This window comes from Gadus macrocephalus, chromosome 2, assembly GCF_031168955.1.
Source record: "Gadus macrocephalus chromosome 2, ASM3116895v1".
Classification (NCBI taxonomy): Eukaryota; Metazoa; Chordata; class Actinopteri; order Gadiformes; family Gadidae; genus Gadus; species Gadus macrocephalus.
In genome coordinates, this window is record NC_082383.1 from 3,604,915 (window position 1) to 3,624,126 (window position 19,212).

Genomic DNA, 19,212 nt, shown 5'->3' on the forward strand with positions numbered 1-19,212 from the left:
CAATCTCAGATTTCCTTCACACATTATCAGTGATTTATATTCAACATCCAAGTCACGTCAGTTGTGCTTTGCCAGACAATTCTACTCACATCAGGTTCAGATGAGATGCTCCTCTTTACTTCAAAAAGTCTTTAACCTGTGAAACTGGAAGAGATGTTAACTAAGTCACAACAGACCTGTCAGGTTCCCTTTTAAGTGAAACGCACCAGATGCAACCAATTAACTAATTAAGAAAACCACCAGGCAGGCGAGCTGCGGCAGGTGAGCTAATTAGTAAAACATAACTCTTATTTGACTGATTTAGATTCAAACTTCAAAACGAAAAAAGTCTTCATTCAATTCACCTTACTGTGTGCGCGAGTGTGTGTGTGCGTGCGTGGGTGAGAGTGAGAAGGAAGCTTTCATCAGAGACCAGAGAGACTCCTTCTCTCTTCTCCTTTTCCCCTCTAATCCTTTTCTCCTCTCCTTCCGTCTCTCTTCCACACGTATAGCATTTGTATTGCCTCTACTCAAGAGAATAGATTTGGGTGGGGATTTCTAGGTTTCATAAACATCCGGGGCTTAGCCTAGAGTGAAATGAAAATGCTGCGCGCCAAATTTATGCGTATGCTTTATTGTGCATGCAAACTTTTTTTCATAATGCTTTATCTAAATAGCGAAATACGCGGTTTATTATAGCTTTAAATAGCTACTTGACTGCTATGCTATCCCCAAATGTCTAAAGTTCCATTCAAGTTATTGCAAATGAATACAAGTGAGGCAGACCTCACACACACACACACACACAGATCTGGATAGGATAGGTTAATACACTTGAGGTGGTAAACAGGTGGTTGTTTATTCTCTTGCCAGAAGGACTATGTGTCTATCTAGGCTAGGCTACTTATAAATGTTTATGAATATATATATATATTTTTTAAAGATCATATTCGGGGCTATTTAAATAACATCCGAGGCTTTATCCCCGAATAAAACAGCATAGGGACGCCACTGCCTTAAGCTAACGTATTTATCCACGATAGCAGACACTTTAAATAAGTTATAATTACATGCAACTTATTTCAAATAGTATAGATGCATAGAAATATATATATAAAGGAAAATATACGAAAATGAAATGGCTAAAGTTAATGCAAAATTATGATGTAGTCGAGTACAAACAGTCTACTCTCATTGCAGTCTTTGGAAGTTAATTCTGACTGATATACTGTTATCTTCCACAGCATGACGTAACACATCTCAGGAAGTGGTGGTGCTCCACTTTGTTGGAGAATCTCCATACTGAAGGGTATAGTTCTTCTGAAGCAGATGTGCTGTGAATTCCAATATTAACACAACCGTAACAATGACCAACAAAAACTATTTGTGTGCGCGTGTGTGTGTGTGCAGTCATTGCATACGGTTTGCTCATTACAAGGAGGAGGGCAGAGAGATGGCAAGAGGAACTCTACCACCTATCTTCGGTATCCCGAGGAAGCGCAAAGTGTCCGAAATGGAGGAGACATAATATTTGTCTTTACCTTATTTTTTATTGGTTTGTTTGAAGAGAAGAGCAGAAAATAAATGTAATAATGGATACCAATTCCAAGAAACATTATTTGAATCGAAATGAAATCATATATTGATGGTTATTAAGCACACAATAAACACAGCAAGAAATTAAAATGCAGACGATTTTTGCAAAGCAAACAATTTCTGTTCCCTCTTTCTTCATTTGTCACGTGAAGTCGTTCCCCATTTTGTTATACTTTTCCATCATTGCCACTGCCAGTATGTTTTTTTTTTATTATATCAATATTAATTTAAACAAAAATAAATACATTGAAAGAGAAAAGTCGACTCTCTCTAGCTTTCAATTCAATCCTGTTATGTTAGTTTTAATCCGACTGTACATTACTTTGAAAGGATGAACCTCAGTTTTGTGATTTAGACCTCACTTGACCTCACTCCCAGAGGTCCACGGTGCAATGTTTTTTTTCACCACTGGGATGCTGACGGCGTTACCAGCCTACATTTTTTTCCTATGGCGGGCCTGAGTCAAATTTTGGGTTCCTAAATTGGCCCTCAGCTGTCAAAACGTTGAGAACCCCTGTAGACCAACTTCGGAAAACTGTAGTTCCACCATAGAAACGCTAGAGGTCAGCAATACTCCCCGTCGCGTAATGACTTCGGTTAGGAAAAGTGGAGTCTAATTCATTTTAAACAGCGCTGTCTTTTCCTATGTTCGAAAGGAAGCACATTTTCATCTCTCCTTGACCTGATGACGTTTTCCACAAAGGCTAAGCAAAGGATAGGAGATTTGACTATTCGTAGAGGAATAGGGACACAGCTAAGGAGTCTCACCGCGTCCGCCATCTTGTCGTCACGTGACAGCACTTGGACGTTGGATGTCCATGTCCTACAGGCTGCAGCGAGACCTTACTCTGCCTGGCAGCTTGGAGCCCACGGCCCGCCTCCTGGTTTGGAGGAGCCCAGTTAAGGTCACCAAGGTGGCTTTCAATCGGGATTATTGTTAGTTTGTAGACGATGATACATGACCTGGTGGCTGGTGGTCCACTGCACTATTGGCGCATTTCCACCAGTCTGCAATAGGCACGGGTCTCTCTTCCACCGCCATAAGTACGGACCGAGCCGTACTCGTCTCGCCGTACTCGTCAGTTGGGGTATTGAGGCGTCTGAAAGGGTGCCGGCAAGTTCGAACTACACACGCCGTCCGTTGACTGGTCGACAGAATCGTCAGTTCCAGTTGCGAAAGGGGTATAATGAAAAAAACAACGCAGTACCCGTGAGGTATTTCTGTACAAGAGCGAAAGCTTCGTTTATTGAAGAAAAGTCTGACGTCCTACATTGAGGCTCTTTTATTGTGACACATTCTTTTTCCTTGGATTGATTAGCAGGCTACACTGTGTCGGGCTGCCATGAGGTCACGACGCTTGCATAACTGCCGCGGCTATCGTCATCGCCGATACCCCGCCTACCATAAGGGTACTGTCGGCGGTGGAAATGCGAGCCGTAACTGAGCTGGGCTTTACCGCGCCCTCACTACTGGGCTGAGGCGTGCTGGGTCCGAAGCGTACCCGCCGGTGGAAAAGGGGCATAAGGTTCTTCCACTGCACTAGTGTACAATCACTGTAGTATCACTGCACAAGTGTAGTACCACTGTCCATCCTGACACAGGGTAAAGAAGCAGAGTGTAGATTTCTCAGTTTATTTGAAAACACGACATTACAGTACATCCTAGAGTCTCTTTTCATTATGAAACATGAGTAGACCCCGGGCTCCCAGCAGGGGGGCATCCAGACTACTCGGACCCCAACAGGAGGTCGTCATGGACCCATCACCTCCTCCCCCCTGGAACCCCCCTCACCCTAGGGCCTCAAACACACCGCAAGACCCACCAAACCCTGCAGGACAGCACCCACGAAACCCTATTGTACAGTCCCTCAGATAGACCCCGTCCCGCTCTACCCAGAAACACTAGAAATACATTTGAGACGAAAGATAAGATACACGTTATCACGCCGAGGAAACACCTGAACACCACACTCCTTCGGGTGGAGCTCAGAGTTCATGGTGTGGAACACACCTCTGCTCAGACCTCCGGGCTGGAGTCTGACCTACGACCCCTGGCAGTGGTCTGAGGGAGTCTCTAGTAAAACCCCATTTATACAAAATGGACCCCGCGACCGCCCTGGGGAAGCCTGCCACCGTTCTCCGGGTTCTACCAGAGGTCCGGGTTGGGCGTGTTGGCGAAGCCCGGCTTGCTGCGGAGGTTCCAGTAGGTTCCGTTGTGAATCCACACCTCGCGCCCGGCCTCGTCTACCGTCCGCCTGGAACACAACATGAGGACGTCAAGCAGCCAATCGGAGCCCAGAACCCTCTCACGGAGGCGGACCGACGGGGAGAGGTGGACCAATGGGGAGAGCCTACCTGAAGAAGCGCGGCATGTGCTCCTCCCCCTGCTTCACCAGCTCCTTCCTGCGCTCACGCTGCTTCTCCTCCACCTCGTCCTTACGCACGTCCACCGCCGCCACGTCGCCCTCCTCCAGCAGCCTGCCCGCACACACACGACGCACCCATGAACGGAAACATACCCACGCACACAATGACTAATGAACAGGGGTGGACACTCAAGCACACGCCTTCAGTAGAACAGAACAGTGTTACTACAGTACTTCATATACTATACATCTACCACCATATATCTAGAACCAACTGCTACACAGGTGTGTGTGTGCGTGTGTGTGTGTGTGTACCGCTGGTCGGGTCGGTAGCGGGAGTCCGTGGGGGGCAGGAGCCCTTCCAGGTCGGGGGTCAACTCGTTGAGCTCGCGGGCGTATTGCGAGAACCCGTAAAACTTGACGTGGTCGTCTAGCTGCACGGCTGGACAGGAAGTGACATCACAGCGGGTTATTGCGAGTCCGACCCAGCGGAGGGATGCGGCGCGCGTGTGTATGTTTGCACGCGTGTGTGTGCGTGTACTCACTGGGCTTCCAGATGCATTGTGGGGTGGGGAAGGTGTCGCAGAAGATGCCCTCGTGCCAGAGACCCCCGAAGCGATGCACCACCTCCCCGGCGCGGTCCAGCACCACTCCCTGCACCTCGTTCTTACTGCTGTCGGAGCTCCAGTAGCGCGACTGCAACAGGGACAGGACGTGAAGGAAGAGGAGGAGACATTAGCGGCAGTGGCTCAGGAGGCACAGCGGGTCGGCTGGTCACCCGAAGGTTGCCGGTTCGATCCCCGGCTCCCCGTAGCCGAGTGTCGAGGTGTCCTTGAGCGAGGCGCCTCACCCTGACTGTTCCTGACCAGCTGGCTGTCGCCCTGCGTGGCCGACCCCGGCGTGGGAGTGTGAATGTGTGCATGCATGGTGAATGGTGAATGTGAGGCAGTATTGTAAAGCGCTTTGGGTGGCCAATGGTTAGAAAAGCGCTGTATAAATGCAGTCCATTGACGTTTACATGAACGCTTTGATCAGTCTGTGTCCCCTGGACTCTGGTAGACGGGGAGGAAGAATCTTCTTCAGCCAAACAACGATAACCAAAGTCACAACCCAGCAGTCCAGATCTTTCCATCTTTCTCACTGCATTCACTTCTCTACACTCTGGAGGCTACAGGGTGTTTGAATCGGTTCAATCCGGTAATACGCGGTCAATTAAACACTCTCACTTGGCAAGTTTTTTCTCTTCGGTTCCCAGTATTATTATTAGACGCGTGTAGGAGACAACCTGTGAACCAACCCTTCAACAACCGTCTCGCCACACCCTCCTCCGATAGCCAATAGGGTCAACTCCTATTGGCTATCGGTTAGACCGCCCCGCTGACGCAGAACAGACGTAGAACAGAACAAGCGTTTCGTAGGAGGCTGAAATGTGCATCCTGGCGTTACTGAGGCCTAAGGCGTGGTGCTCTGGGTCACCTTGACGAAGGTGATCTTGCAGGTGCAGACGTCGCTCTGGGTGTTCTTGATCACCACGTCTCCGTAGTGCTCCAGCCAGCGCTGGGGGCTCAGCACGTTGTGGATACAGGTCACTGCCTTGTTCCACTCATAGTGGTCCCCGTACCTACACAATATACACGCTACATTAGCTGGACACACACACACGCACACTATACACACACTGCATTAGCTGGACAGTGACAAGGTCATCATTACACACACACCACCTTGTTCCACTCATAGTGTCCCCCTGACCTACATAACAACACCCCACCCACTAACACGACCCCCACCCACATCCAGGGAATATGGAACCTGCCATTTCGCTGGGTCAGCAGCCTCACCTGGGCAGAGACACGTTGACCTGGCCTGAGGAGATGATCTCAGCAGACTTCCCCCAGAACTTGTACTTCCATCTCTGATCTGGACGAGGGAGCAAAGGTCAAAACCCGAGTGACTTCACACTGTCAGGGGTTAGGGTCAGGGTCGGGGTTGGGGTTGGGGTTAGGGTGAGTTTCACACCAGAGCGTCGGCTCACCTTGCCAGAAGGAGAAGTTCTCAGAGTCGGCGTGGCAGGCGGAGACTGGAGGGTGATGACTGACCTGAGACAGACAGACGAGTGGTTAAATGACATTTAGGCCCAATCCCAATATATTTGCGATGCTGCAAATATTGTACATTATTTAAACTACAGGTTATATTTACAGAAGAACATATGAGAGGATGCGGGAACGTGATACGAATGACATTCACGTCTCTTTTACTAATTACCTGTGCCAATTTATGCAAACCCTCCCACAGGGGCAAAGTGCCATTTTAATGATCTTCTTGTCACCCGATATTCGTTCTATTACTGGCCTTATTTTTTTTAGTGTTAGCCTATTTGAATTAATTACGTAATGTTTTGTGTTCACATTCTGTGTGAAACATAAGTTCAGTATAGCCTCTTTGAGTGTATGAAATTTTAAAGCGTGAGTGTGTAGTGAATGAAAAATGTGTGCGTGTATAGTGGGTCAAGTTTCTGTATTTGATAAATAAACCCCTTTTCTCTAATAATGTTTCCTACCATAAAATTTCTGTGGACATTATGCGCTATAGTTTTGGCTATAGGCCTACACTTAAATACACTTAAATAATTAATTCATCTGTCAAGGCAGTAGCTCGTTGTGTAAACATTTTATATGGATATGAATTAATGAGTTTGACGTAAACCAAATTAGTTAACTTGTGTAATGTGATAACTAATGAATCAAAAGTCATTCTTCCAAGTGACCAATGTATATACATTTATTGGTCAGTGCGCATACCCAATCGTAGCACATTGTACTGGTGGGTAAACACGCCAGCATCTGACAAAAAATAATCTGCCAGCTGCTCCCTGACAAGGGCCGGTTTTGGTGAGAGTCGGGAAGATATCGGATGACTCGCGACTCTGCTGCCACCCATGGCGTGAGTGGTGTATTGCATGTCATGCATTGCCCGCGACGTTCGCGTATGCTGTGTAGACTATGAAAGGAAGCGCGTCGCTCGCGTCGTTTACGCACGTTGCTCGCGTTGACGACGTAACGTCCCTTACCCCTTCCCCTTACCCCTCCCCCTTGCTTTGAAGGGGGAAGGGGAAGGGGTAAGGGGTAGAAATGGGATTGGGCCTTACATTACAGTTATTGAGTGTAAAGTGCAAAGTGTGTAGTGTAACGTGTTTAAATGTTAGTGTGTAGAGTCATGTAAATGTTAGTGTGTAGAGTGTAGAGTGTGCAGAGTTTGCAGAGTGTGTAAATGTTTACTGTGCAGAGTGTGTACCTGCTCGCCGACATATCTGAAGCCGCGGTCTGGCCGGTTGTTCTCGTACGTCTCCCCCAGGACAGGGTTGAAGGGCTTGTAGCGGCTCCTCCAGGAGGCCCAGGCGTAGCCGGAGATGGAGAACGTTGCCAGGTACACCTGGACACACAACCAGGGGTATCAGCTAGGCTAGCATCAGCAACACCCACATACAGAGGTGAGAGGCTAGGCTAGGTACCATGCGCTGGTAGCGGTCATCGGCAATGTTAGCGGCTAGGCTAGGCTACATACCATGTGCTGGTAGGGGTTGTTGGTGCTGTTGGCGGCTAGGCTAGGCTATGTACCATGCGCTAGTAGGGGTCGTCGGTGCCGTTGCAGGCTAGGCTAGGCTACGTACCATGCGCTGGTAGGCGTCGTCTGTGCTGTTGACGGCTAAGCTAGGTACCATGCCCTGGTAGGGGTCGTCAGTGCTGTTGGCGGCTAGGCTAGGCTACGTACCATGCGCTGGTAGGGGTCATCGGTGCCGTTTCCGGCTAGGCTAGGCTAGGCTACGTACCATGCGCTGGTAGGGGTCGTCGGTGCTGTTGGCCGTGTCCAGCAGCGCGCTATACTCCAGCTCCTCGCTGAGCCGCTGTAGGAGGCTGAGCGGCTCGTTGAGCGCCGCCGGCATCGACACGCGGGACAGGTCCTTCCCGATGTTGTTGTATAGGATGGTCATGATGCCGATGTGGCCGTTGTCAGTGCAGGAGGCGGGAAGGATCTTACGGCGTCCTAAGAAGGGGGGGAGAGAGAGACAGAGAGAGGAGGGAGATAGAGACCAACAGAGACAGAGAGAGCGAGAGAATGATGTTTAATCTTAATGTGATTAACGTGGACATTGGATGCCTCCCAGCCTGCGGGGGCAGTGAGCAGTTGTGTCTTGATCCGATCTTACATTTTATCTGGATCAAATCTGCCCTATGGGTTTTTAAAACTTTGAACTCAGTTTGGCATCTATTTGATCCAAAAATGACAGGATTATCCTGATCCCATCAGAAGGGGGGAATCAGTTGGTTGGAAATTTGGTATTTGGATCACAGTGATCCAAAAACGGGTAGAAAAATAAGATGATCAGGTGATCCTGGATAGCAAAACATGGGAATTCTGAAATCCGGATCAATTTGATGCAGATATTTTTTTTTAAAACTGGGCCCTGGTGACGGCCGAGGGGACCAGTGGCCGAGCCCAGAGCGGCTGCACTGGTCCCAGTTCACCGCGGACCAGTGGGAGTGGGCGGGGCTTACCGCTGTCGGTGAGGAGGCGGGGCTTGTCCGGCGCGCTGGAGACGCTGGCGCGGTACTTCACCGTGGCGGAGGCTGGGGACGAGACGGATCACCTGTCAGCCAATCGGCCGGCTTTACACACAACCCCGCCCCTCCCCACGGGCCACGCCCCCGACCCTCCCCCTGTGACCGGCCCGTTGCCGCGGCGACTCACCGTGGCCCTCGTCGGGCTCCGAGGTGCTGGTGGTGGTGATGTCGCTCAGCCCCGACTCGTCCGACGCCTCCGCCTCCGACGAGCTGTCGCACAGGATGACCTCGCTGGCGTCGAAGTACTCCGCCATGGAGTCCGCCACCGAGGGGGGGCGCCGACGGGACGGGGTCCGCTGGGGGCAGAGGTCAAAGGTCACACACCGCACAACATACACTAAAACATACCAGAGTATACACACACACACTACTACATACCAGAGTATACACACACACACACACACACACACACACACACACACTACAACATACCAGAGTAAGCACACACACACACACTACTACATACCAGAGTATACACACACACACTACAACATACCAGGGTATACACACACACACTTTACAACATACCAGAGTATACACACACACACACACTCACACTTTACAACCTACCAGAGTACACACACACTACAACCTACACACACACACACACACACACACACACACACACACACACACACACACACACTACAACCTACACACACACACACACTTTAATTTAGGTTCAACCATGAAGTAAATTTAAGTGTGGGTTAAACCATGATAATTTAAGTGAAGTTGGGTGGAACCACGTGACCCACCTGGTCGGGCCGGACGGTGCAGAAGGACTCCTCGGTGGAATCGGAGGAGGAGAGCGAGAGCGAGAGCGAGTGAACTTTGGTCAAGCGAGACTGCACATCGAGCTGACAGACGGACGGACAGACGGACACCCAGAGGAGGTTAAAGCAACGTGACCCAAAGCAGCTTGTATTAGTGTGTGCTAGCTTGTAGTAGTTTGTAGCAGTGTGTAGCGCTTGGCAGCACGTAGCAGTGTGTAGACACTAAGCAGCAGCACGTAGCGCTAACAGCATGCAGCAGCTTGTATTAGCTTGTGGTCGAGTATAGTGTCTTAGCGTGTAGTAGTGTGGCAGCAGTGCGTATAAGCGTAGTAAGATGTAGCAGCATGTAGTAGCAGTAGGGCATAGTAGCGTATGGTAGCGCGTGTACCTCCGACAGCGTGCTACAAAGGGTGGCTAGCTGGTGGCTAGTGTTTTGTTTGAGGTCGGGGGCGTTCCAGGCATTTCTAAGTCTCTCCCTCTCCAACGTCAACACCTCATGGACCGACTTCAGAGACGCATGCACTGAAACGCAAACACACACAATACTATAGCATCACACACAGGCAGTAGGAGACCGGGGAGAGAGTAGAAGACCGCAGAGAGAGTAGAATACAATGAAGACAAGACAGGGTCTGCAGAATGATTCAGTAGAGACGGTCCAGACAGTAGGAGCATCAGAGGGTCCTGACCTCGTTGGGACGCCACGCAGATGTCCTGCTGGATCTTCTTAGCCTCGGGGGAGGTGACCTGGGGGTTGGACAGCTGGGTGTACACGTAGTCGGGGATGGACTGCAGTGACGCCCCAAGGTGGCGCTGGCTGACCGAGTTGTTGCTGCTCAGGTGGCTGGAGGTGAACTGGAGAGGAGCAGAGGGTCAGTCATCCAGCCTGACCACTGGCCTGAGAGGATCAGTCATCCAGCCTGAACACTGGCCTGCTGAGGTCTGAGAGGAGGTCTTACCATGCCGCCCATGGCCTCCACGCGGGACAGGGTCCTGGAGTGGCCGAACACCTTGCCCGTCTTCTTCTTGGGTTTCTCCAGGGATAGGTTCTGGAAGAGAGCCAGATGGAGCATCAGCTAGGAGCTACGGTCGCTAGGGGGGCTACGGTCACTAGGGGGGCTACGGTCGCTAGGGGGGCCACGGTCGCTAGGGGTGGCTACGGTCGCTAGTGGGGGCTACGATCGCCAGGGGGGGCGCTATGCTCGCTAGGGGGGGGGGCTAAGCTCACTAGGGCTACCTCGGTACAAACATCTTTAAAAAACTATTATATTGGCGGGACTGATGAGTGGTGGAAAGCAACTCTACCTGCATGCTTATTCGCTGCTCCAGGTCAGTGTCTGTGATTGGGTTAGGGTTAGGGCCTCCCTCCAGCCAATGAAGTCGCTGGACCAAAGCCTCCATCTCCACCAGCTCCAGCTGGCACCGCGCCAGCTCTGAGAACGAAAGGACAATATCGGTGTGTTCACGTCGCTGGAAATTATGGGGAAAACATTTTCGCGACGTCGGAAGGTCGCGTGAACGACACCTCATGACGCTGATCTACTTCAGTTCGGCAACTCAGGCCAAATTTTGATAACAGAGTTGCCCAGTTGGTGACGTATGGTTTACTAGTGATGGCATGAACTTTGCGGAACTCAATATAAAATAATCAACCATCATATCACATACTTTACTATCGATTGACGTAACGTTTGTTGGCATGACTTTTCTCAGTTTTAAACGTTGTGTACTGGTAAACCAGATCTAGATAAGGGGACGTGTTGCCTTCCATATAGTGGCAATACTGTATGTGCTTCTCATAAATAAAAGAAAAAGGATAGTAGGCGACAGGTATCAACAAAAAAAAGGCATGCAAACTTGAAACTGATCCTACCAAGTTCTGTTTAGTTCTGACTGGTTTTTATCGGATAAAAAAACCCTGCTGTGAAGAACTTTTAGATTCCCAACCGGCTGTTTCCCAAGTGCACATGAACGGACGCTGTCGGGAACACGCGTAACCGTGAGGGTCATCACTGGCGAGCCGTCTCGTTATCACCAGGAGAGTGAACGCGCCTTATATCACTAAAGAAGTTAACCCAACTAACACACTAACTAACCTAACCTGTCACTAAAGAAGTTAACCTAACCTGTCACTAATGAAGTCAACCAAATAAATAACCTGCCACTGAAGAAATTACCTCCAACTAACCAAGTTAACCTGAATAACCTACTTATGAGCCTGGCCTACCAATTGAACCCAACACTAAACCAGTTAACCCTAAACAATAAAAGGTTAGTGAGTAAAATGAAGAGCCCAGCTGTACTGGAGACCCAGAGCCCAGAGGAGCTGAGAGGTTCTGACCCTGGGAGGTGGCGTCCGTGTCGTCGGTCTGCTGGAGCCAGGCCGAGACCTTGTGGTTGACCCCGCGGTGGGAGGGCACAGTAGGGGTCCCTCGGTCCCCGGGGGTCCCGTCCTCCCCCGGGGCGGCCTGGTAGGCCGACACGGAGCTGGGGTACAGCTGCGTGGAGGGAGGACCGGGAGGTTAGGATGCTACTCAGACGTTAGTGAGGCTTGAGACCAGCGGCCGCCCTGGGGGTACTGACCGCGTTCCTGTGAGCCAGGCTGGCCATGGAGGGCAGGTTCCCCTGGCCTTGGGAGAGGGCGTGCAGGACCCCGCGGTGGACGCTCATGGCCTCGTTCTTCTTGAAGATGCGGTGAGCGCACAGCTTAGTCAGCCAGATGTAGAAGAGCTCGTGGCTCTTGGCCTAACAGAGGGAAGCCATTAGATGGAGTAGCAACAGTTAAACCATTCAAGTGTTCTCTTCAAAGTGTCCAGAAGGTCCAGGAGGTTGGCAGTTCAGGAAGTGCAGTGGGGTGACTTGTAACCGGCAGGTTGCTAGTTCGATCTCCGAGCACCTCCTAGCCAATTGTCACCCCTCCCTAACTGTCCGAACAAGCTCTCCGTCGCCTTGCCTTCAAATGTTGGCGATGTGTGAATGCGTGTATGAACCGTTCTTAGTGGCTTTGGACATAAGCGTCTGCTAAATGCCCTAAATGTAAATGCAAGGTCCAGAAACCACCTTGGAGGTCATTTTGCTTAATTTGAGTGGTCAGGAATATTTAGGGTTGGGTTGTGGGTACCTCCATGTGGTACAGACTGAGGGTTGGGGGGTACCTCCATGTGGTACAGACTGAGGGATGGGGGGTACTTCCATGTGGTACAGACTGAGGGGCGGGGGGTACCTCCATGTGGTACAGACTGAGGGTTGGGGGTACCTCCATGTGGTACAGACTCAGGGTTGGGGGTACCTCCATGTGGTACAGACTGAGGGTTGGGGGTACCTCCATGTGGTACAGACTGAGGGGCGGGGGGTACCTCCATGTGGTACAGACTGAGGGTTGGGGGTACCTCCATGTGGTACAGACTGAGGGTTGGGGGGTACCTTCATGTGGTACAGACTGAGGGGCGGGGGGTACCTCCATGTGGTACAGACTGAGGGGCGGGGGTACCTTCATGTGGTACAGACTGAGGGGCGGGGGTACCTTCATGTGGTAAAGGTCGTCGCCGGCGTCCAGGTCGAGGCGTTTCGACTTCTTGTTGACGGACAGGACGGCGCGGCTGACGTCCAGGGAACCGTGGAGCTTCCCTCTCTGGATCTGAGACGGACCGACGTCAACCACACGTCACCAACAGGCCACATGTCAACGTCACTTCATGAGATGTCATCAATTATCAGATCTGATTACTTACGTCCTGATGAGTCTTGGCATACTTGAGGATTCCTTTTTCCAACAGGAAGTACCTCTGAAAAAGACCAATCACAATCAAGACCTCCACCGGAAGCTGTACGGGCATTGAGCGGCACCAGGGGTCAGGATTAGAGTTTCACACGTCGTTATGGCTAGCTCCCAGATTACGGTCTGGTTGCCCTTTAAGGGAACCTGCGTTGCCACCAGGGTAAATCACTCATCTGGGTGTACACTCCCACTTTGTCACCAGAGGGTACAGACTGGCTGATCAACATCACAGCTGGAGGAACAATGGGGGCCTGTCAAAAGCAAACAGTAGCTTGTTCGTCCAGTCACCTTGTGCCAGCCCTTCAGAGGGTACTTCCGTCCCTTCATCAGGTATCCCTCACAGATCCCAGGGATGCTGAGGTCCAGAGAGGAGCCAGCAGCCACCGACATGGTGGTCTGCTGAAGATCATCCAACACCTCCCAGTCACGAGTCTGACACAGAATCACATCGATCACAATATCAGAACAGATCAATAACCTATTGATGCTGTCTCCGTCTCTCGCTTCACTGTTTAACACCGTCTTACTCTGTGTACGATACAACAACATGCAAGGCTTTTGTCGTCAGGACCCACCTACATCCACCCTGACGATAACAGTTGGAAATCCAGTTATATTTGACCTCTACCTTTATTAAATAATGCACAATAACATGATCAGAGACAGTGACGAGCTAACTTGCCCCATCACACATTTATATGTGATAACTTAAATCTACTTTTTAATCCATTTTGAATCACCTGCTCCAGGTGTTCCAGCCCAGGTCTCACCTGCTGCAACAGGTGAGACCCGACTGCTACAGGTGTTGCAGTCTACTCACCTGCTTGGTGTGTCTGGAGGAGCCGGTGCTGCCGTTACGAGAGTGGCTGGGTTTGAACCCGCTGATTGGTGATTTCTCGAAACCACTGATCACCGATTGGCTACTGTTCAGAGGAGGCGGGCAGACCTGGGGGTCCATGGATGCGATTGGACGAGAAAATGTAGCAAATCAGGAAGCTCTCAGGAAAGGTCCACGGTCATGGCACTGGAAGGCAAGAGCGACACGTTAGATAAGAAGATACCAAATAATCTTGACAACAAGAAGGATCTCCGATCTGCCGTCAAAGTGCACTGCAGGTTCAAAGACTGTAGAATTAGAAGGATGAACAAACTAATTATCCGGACCAGTCTGGAGGTGTAATGCAGTGAGTCAGAGACCAGGGATTAAACATAAACGAAAGAAGGAACAAGGACAAAAGAGACTGCTACATGGGTCTTGAACCACTGAAACCGTCCCATGGTTGATCTGACGTCTGGCTTTTCCTGTTCCTCTTGGAGGCTCAAGAGTCCTCCCCGTTTCCATTTCCTGCACTAGGAACCAGACAACAGACTAACCGACCTCTATGGTGCATTATGTTGTTATTTTTTCACAATAGACCTTAGGTTTATCCTAACTAAATCTAAACAACAAAGTTGTAGGTGATCTACAGAATCATATATATTTAGTCCTTTTCTGCTGTGAGCCAAACGTCCCGTCTGAGATACATAAATACGTCGGAATTCATCTGATGTCACCCAAATGACAAGACAACATGTACAGACTTGATAGTCATAGTAAATAGAACATCAAACAACCCCTTCAGATGTACAGACCTCTGTTAGAGTCGCAGTAAATAGATCGACATACAACCAGAGCCCCTGCCCTGTTGACCAGGTCGGTGCAGAAGGAGAACATTAGGAGGTTGCTCCAATGCTGTACAACATTTGTTTAATTGGATACACTAGAACTCAGAGCCTTTCCCAGTGTGCAGTAGAACAGCAGCAGCAGAGTTAAGATGAACAGTCTGCACCTTCAAACTCACAACCGGCTGGAAATAAACAAGATCTTACTCACAATGCTCGCCAATAGCTGCTCTACCTTCCGCTGCTTCGGTGAAATGAACTGAGCTTAGCTGAACATAAGGCAGGGTGCAGGAGAGAAGCTGGTTGGACGAGGGAATATCTTGGTGAACAGGTATCTGGGCGGGGTCCCGACCGCATGGAAACACCCAGAAACACACCTGGAGACCGAGGGGCGGGGCCTTTGTGTGGTAAACAACCACAGACTTCTGGTCCGCTGCAATATCATCAGGTTTGTCAAGTCAACATCCCTCTAGCAGCAGGAGAGATGTTGTTATCCTCCATCTTTCTTGTATGGAGGAGATTACCTCATCCTCATGTTATCCAAGCAGCCTACCCGTCTAGCCCATCCCACGAAGGCTATGCACCCTTGTTGCACAGGACGGTTTCACCGGCAGAACCTTCACAATCTCCCAGTCTGCCCCTCCCTTTACCGCTGTCTGTGGCCTCTTTCCTACTCCAGAAAACATGAACTTCCCATTGGCCATGGCTGCTTTCCCTCTCACCCCGGGGCCGGTCGGAGGGTAACCTATAGGACGGGCCACTAAGCTCATATGTCACAGCTGAGAGGTTGACTTCCCTTCCCGTGGTAGAGCTTCCTCTTCCTCCTCGTTGTGTGTCACGGTTCACCCAGTCACCTGCAGAGACACGCTGCTACGCAGGCATGACCGGAATGTCCTCAGACGAGTTTAAGCTACCGACAGGAACTTCAGTCAAGAAAAACACTCCTCTGGCCTCACCACAGAACACACTGAACAATGGGCCGCTCAACACTCTGTCAAAGTCAGGTTGACCCGACCAGTCCAGCGTCCAGCCCACCTGGACCATAAGGGAAGCAGACACAACAGGAACCCCCATAGCTCCCTCCCCTCTGAACTAGAGAACTAATGCTCCAACAGTCAGAACAACAACGGCTCAAACGTCCTAAAGTCCTCCTAAAAGCCCTTCTTCCAGTTCACAGGCCCCATCCGAAACACCAGGTCCTCTAAAGGACTGAGCACAAACCCCCCCCCCCCCCCCCCCCCCCCACGGGACGGGGAGGAGGGGGAGAGACGCTGAATGTCAGATTTAGAAAAATATATATAAAGCGTGGGAGACATTGAACACCTGCTCTTCAGCTAAATGGAACGAGATAGACTCTGATAGCAGCCTGAACGTCCGCTCATCCCTATGACAACCAGACCTACCCATGTCAATCAGGAGGGAAGTTCATCTCTAGCCGTCTATCAGGAGAGAAATCACGCTCCTCTTGACTCACCCGACCGGTCTTGACCAAGAATGTACCCGAGACACGTATCTGGTACATTCAGTGTGTCCTGCACAACAAACTCTACATCAAGGTACACCTTATACACAACATCTACTCTACATTACAGTGCACATTGTGCTCCACATCATACTCTACTACACACTACAATAAATCCTACTATCCATTATAATCTAAATTAAACATTGATATAATGGGTTTGCAATGATGGGATTCACAAAGCCTGCCATCTCCAAGCACAGTAAATCATAGATTAATTATTCTATGTGCAAATGACCCCTGTCATATACAAAATATATAAAATATCATGAACAATCGAATATTATTAGTATGCATTAGTATGTACATTAAAACCAGTGATCCATCATGAGAACTGGCCTGGAGTTTGAACGATTATGGAGAGAGAGAGAAGGAGAGAGCGAGAAGGAGCGATATAGAGAGGAAGAGGGAGGGAGGGAGAGACAGACAGAGATTCATTCTCGTTGAAAACGCTGCTGTTCTTAGCCAATAAAGATAAACCCCACAGTGATTTCCTCCTGCACGCACAGAGGCTGGTTCGGGAGGACTCACCTGTCGCCGCGGCGCGCTGCGGGATCCTGAATGAAGTTCTGAGGTCCTCACCTACACGCCAAACATTTCCCTGCGACACTCGTCCACGTGCGGCGTCACTACGTCACTACGTCACTGCGTGGCAGGTGTCTCACCTGTACTGTTATTATAACTTATTGTATTATTACCACTACACAACTCTTTTTTGTGTGTTACAACTCTTTTGTGAGACTTTCTACATCAAAATAAACTCATGACGCGCTGAGAACTTCGCCTTACTTTCGTCTGAAGTCCAGTTTGTAATTAAAGCGTAAAAAACCTAAGCGGTCGACGAAGAGGCTGGGGGGTCTAGAGAGGCTGGGGAGCGCCGCATGTACGGTTTTTCTGTGGGGTCTCCGCTTCGACAACACCTGACGACCGCTGAGGATGCGATCAATTAAACGGCAAAGAAGACACACGCGCGTACACACACAGGCATGAGCGCGCGCCCAACAACACACACACACACACACTCTCCTGCTTCACTTGGTATCGGTCTACAACTCGAAAGTCGGGTTTAAGGAATCCGAACGATGTAGCCTACTATCCTCTCTCTCTGAACCAGTTCTACAACTGGCTTAATTTTCAACTAATATAATCCACTTTACCATCATATAAACAACATGACCTGTTTTCCTTCGTCACTTGAGGACCTCACGGAAGAAATATGCATTGGAACCCTTTTTTTTTTTTTTTCTTTACGGGGCCAGGTCCCGGCCATAGCACCGACCCTCCCCACATCCCTCCCTCTCAAGCTAGCCAGCTGAGCTAGCGACGCTATAGCCAGCTGAGCTAGCTACGCTAGTTGGCGCCACATGGTTGAACACCGAGTATAGTGGACAGAACTTTGGTTCCAGTGCGCCCACTTCAACGGGTATACTGTTGAAGTGTTCCTTATGTCTGAAGGACCTCGTGTCTCTAAGAGGGTGGCAGCTGATTCTTGTGTTTTCTCTCCTGACAGTAATATTGGGAAAGTTCTCCAAACGATCCGACTCTAGAACCCCGCTACTTTACGGCGGGAAGGCCTCTTAGTTCACCCTGACCGTGGTCGATGATCTGGCGAAAATATTCAGCTCTAAAATGAGAAAAGTATTGAAACTTAAGGTTATAATCATTTCTAGCCAGGAAAGGTTTTATGCGTCTTGTATTCAACATCTTATTCGGCAATACCATTTGAGGGGTTTATAACTATAAACTCATAATGTTGACTTAAATCCATTCGGCCTTTTCACAATTTCCCCCCCGAAATTCCTCCCGTAACGTGCACACTACCCCGGTATACAGCTGCGCTGAAGTAGGCTCGTACAGCAACAGTTCAGCGCAGTTATTATTAGGAGGTTCTTTAGTGTATTTGGGTGGTCCTTAAAAGGACCTTTGGTTTGGGGCAATGGTGATGTCTACTTGGAGCTGGTGTACTTGGTCACCGCCTTGGTGCCCTCAGACACGGCGTGCTTAGCCAGCTCACCGGGGAGCAGCAGGCGGACGGCGGTCTGGATCTCCCTGGAGGTGATGGTGCGGCGTTTGTTGTAGTGAGCCAGGCGGGAGGCTTCACCGGCGATACGCTCGAAGATGTCGTTGACGAAGGAGTTCATGATCCCCATAGCCTTGGAGGAGATGCCGGTGTCGGGGTGGACCTGCTTCAGCACCTTGTAGACGTAGATGGCATAGCTCTCCTTCCTGGACTTGCGGCGCTTCTTTCCGCCCTTAACTGCGACCTTGGAAACTGCTTTCTTAGAGCCCTTCTTGGGCGCGGGTTTTGCTACCTCAGGCATGTTGAGACTTGATGCGGATGAAGAGTACTGTGGTAGACGGCAGTATTTATAAGCGACGCATGCAAATCACCACGGGATAGTCCGTCTGTGTGATTGGCTGGAGTACAGGACTCATGAATTTTGTTAATGAGATAGATAATCTAGGTGACATATTATGCTATTTTCACAACAAGTAAACATAGCATTTGAGTTTCCAAAAGCATGTTTTTTAAGGAACTTTTCAACGTCATTGTCTAAGTTTTCCGAAGTTAGACGCTAGCTGCTGGCACTAGATATATAGAAGACATTAGGGTTGACGCGGTGTGGACATTTTCACACCGAGTAATACACTCGCGTCAACACCGGTATTACCGAGTATACATGGTAGGCCTATAAACTTTGAAACTAGGTCAACCGCCATCTTCTCCGTCAACTCTCCTCTCACACTCTGTGACAGTGTCTGAATCGCCGTCTATCCTACTTCATTCACTGCCTCTTCCGTGTTCATTTGAATATTATGAATAGTCTGCGTTGGGTTCAGATGCTTGAATCAGACGATTGCAGGGACATACCCTGTGATTCAGTATGCATGGTAAGGTGCTCTTGGA

At 49.9% G+C, this 19,212-nt stretch overlaps 2 protein-coding genes across 5 annotated transcripts; both read right to left on the reverse strand.

Annotated features, from left to right (window-relative positions):
- Window positions 1-1,705: 1,705 nt before the first annotated feature.
- LOC132475374 (oxysterol-binding protein-related protein 7-like) lies at window positions 1,706-17,492 on the reverse strand. Of its 4 annotated transcripts, none has more exons than XM_060076496.1 (23): window positions 16,836-17,492; window positions 13,941-14,144; window positions 13,409-13,552; window positions 13,074-13,127; window positions 12,866-12,979; window positions 11,926-12,087; window positions 11,684-11,840; window positions 10,648-10,775; window positions 10,302-10,391; window positions 10,032-10,197; window positions 9,731-9,864; window positions 9,325-9,426; window positions 8,694-8,862; window positions 8,501-8,572; window positions 7,774-7,988; window positions 7,239-7,376; window positions 5,977-6,040; window positions 5,783-5,861; window positions 5,418-5,562; window positions 4,487-4,637; window positions 4,257-4,383; window positions 3,931-4,053; window positions 1,706-3,830 (listed from the first exon to the last, which is right to left on the reverse strand). In XM_060076496.1, the coding sequence occupies exons 2-23, from the start codon at window positions 14,076-14,078 to the stop codon at window positions 3,722-3,724; spliced, it is 2,781 nt and encodes a 926-aa protein (XP_059932479.1). In that variant the 5' UTR covers window positions 14,079-14,144; window positions 16,836-17,492; the 3' UTR covers window positions 1,706-3,721. The 4 variants fall into 4 exon arrangements, with proteins under 4 accessions (XP_059932479.1, XP_059932481.1, XP_059932480.1 ...); XM_060076498.1 differs by lacking the exon at window positions 16,836-17,492 and adding an exon at window positions 16,186-16,485; XM_060076497.1 differs by lacking the exon at window positions 16,836-17,492 and adding an exon at window positions 14,994-15,770.
- Window positions 17,493-18,205: 713 nt separating this feature from the next.
- On the reverse strand, window positions 18,206-18,653 carry LOC132475409 (histone H2B-like). The gene has a single exon (XM_060076518.1). It carries the CDS (start codon window positions 18,623-18,625, stop codon window positions 18,251-18,253), a length of 375 nt encoding a protein of 124 aa, XP_059932501.1. The 5' UTR covers window positions 18,626-18,653; the 3' UTR covers window positions 18,206-18,250.
- Window positions 18,654-19,212: the final 559 nt, after the last annotated feature.

Bases quoted from the DNA above. Each gene is read 5' to 3' on its own strand.
- LOC132475374 (XM_060076496.1), bottom strand. From the start codon at position 14,078: ATGGACCCCCAGGTCTGCCCGCCTCCTCTGAACAGTAGCCAATCGGTG. The intron at 13,553-13,940 runs GTGAGTAGACTG...ATTCTGTGTCAG, and splicing joins CCTCCAGACACACCAAGCAG to ACTCGTGACTGGGAGGTGTT. The intron at 12,980-13,073 runs GTAAGTAATCAG...GGTCCGTCTCAG, and splicing joins ATGCCAAGACTCATCAGGAC to ATCCAGAGAGGGAAGCTCCA.
- LOC132475409 (XM_060076518.1), bottom strand. From the start codon at position 18,625: ATGCCTGAGGTAGCAAAACCCGCGCCCAAGAAGGGCTCTAAGAAAGCA.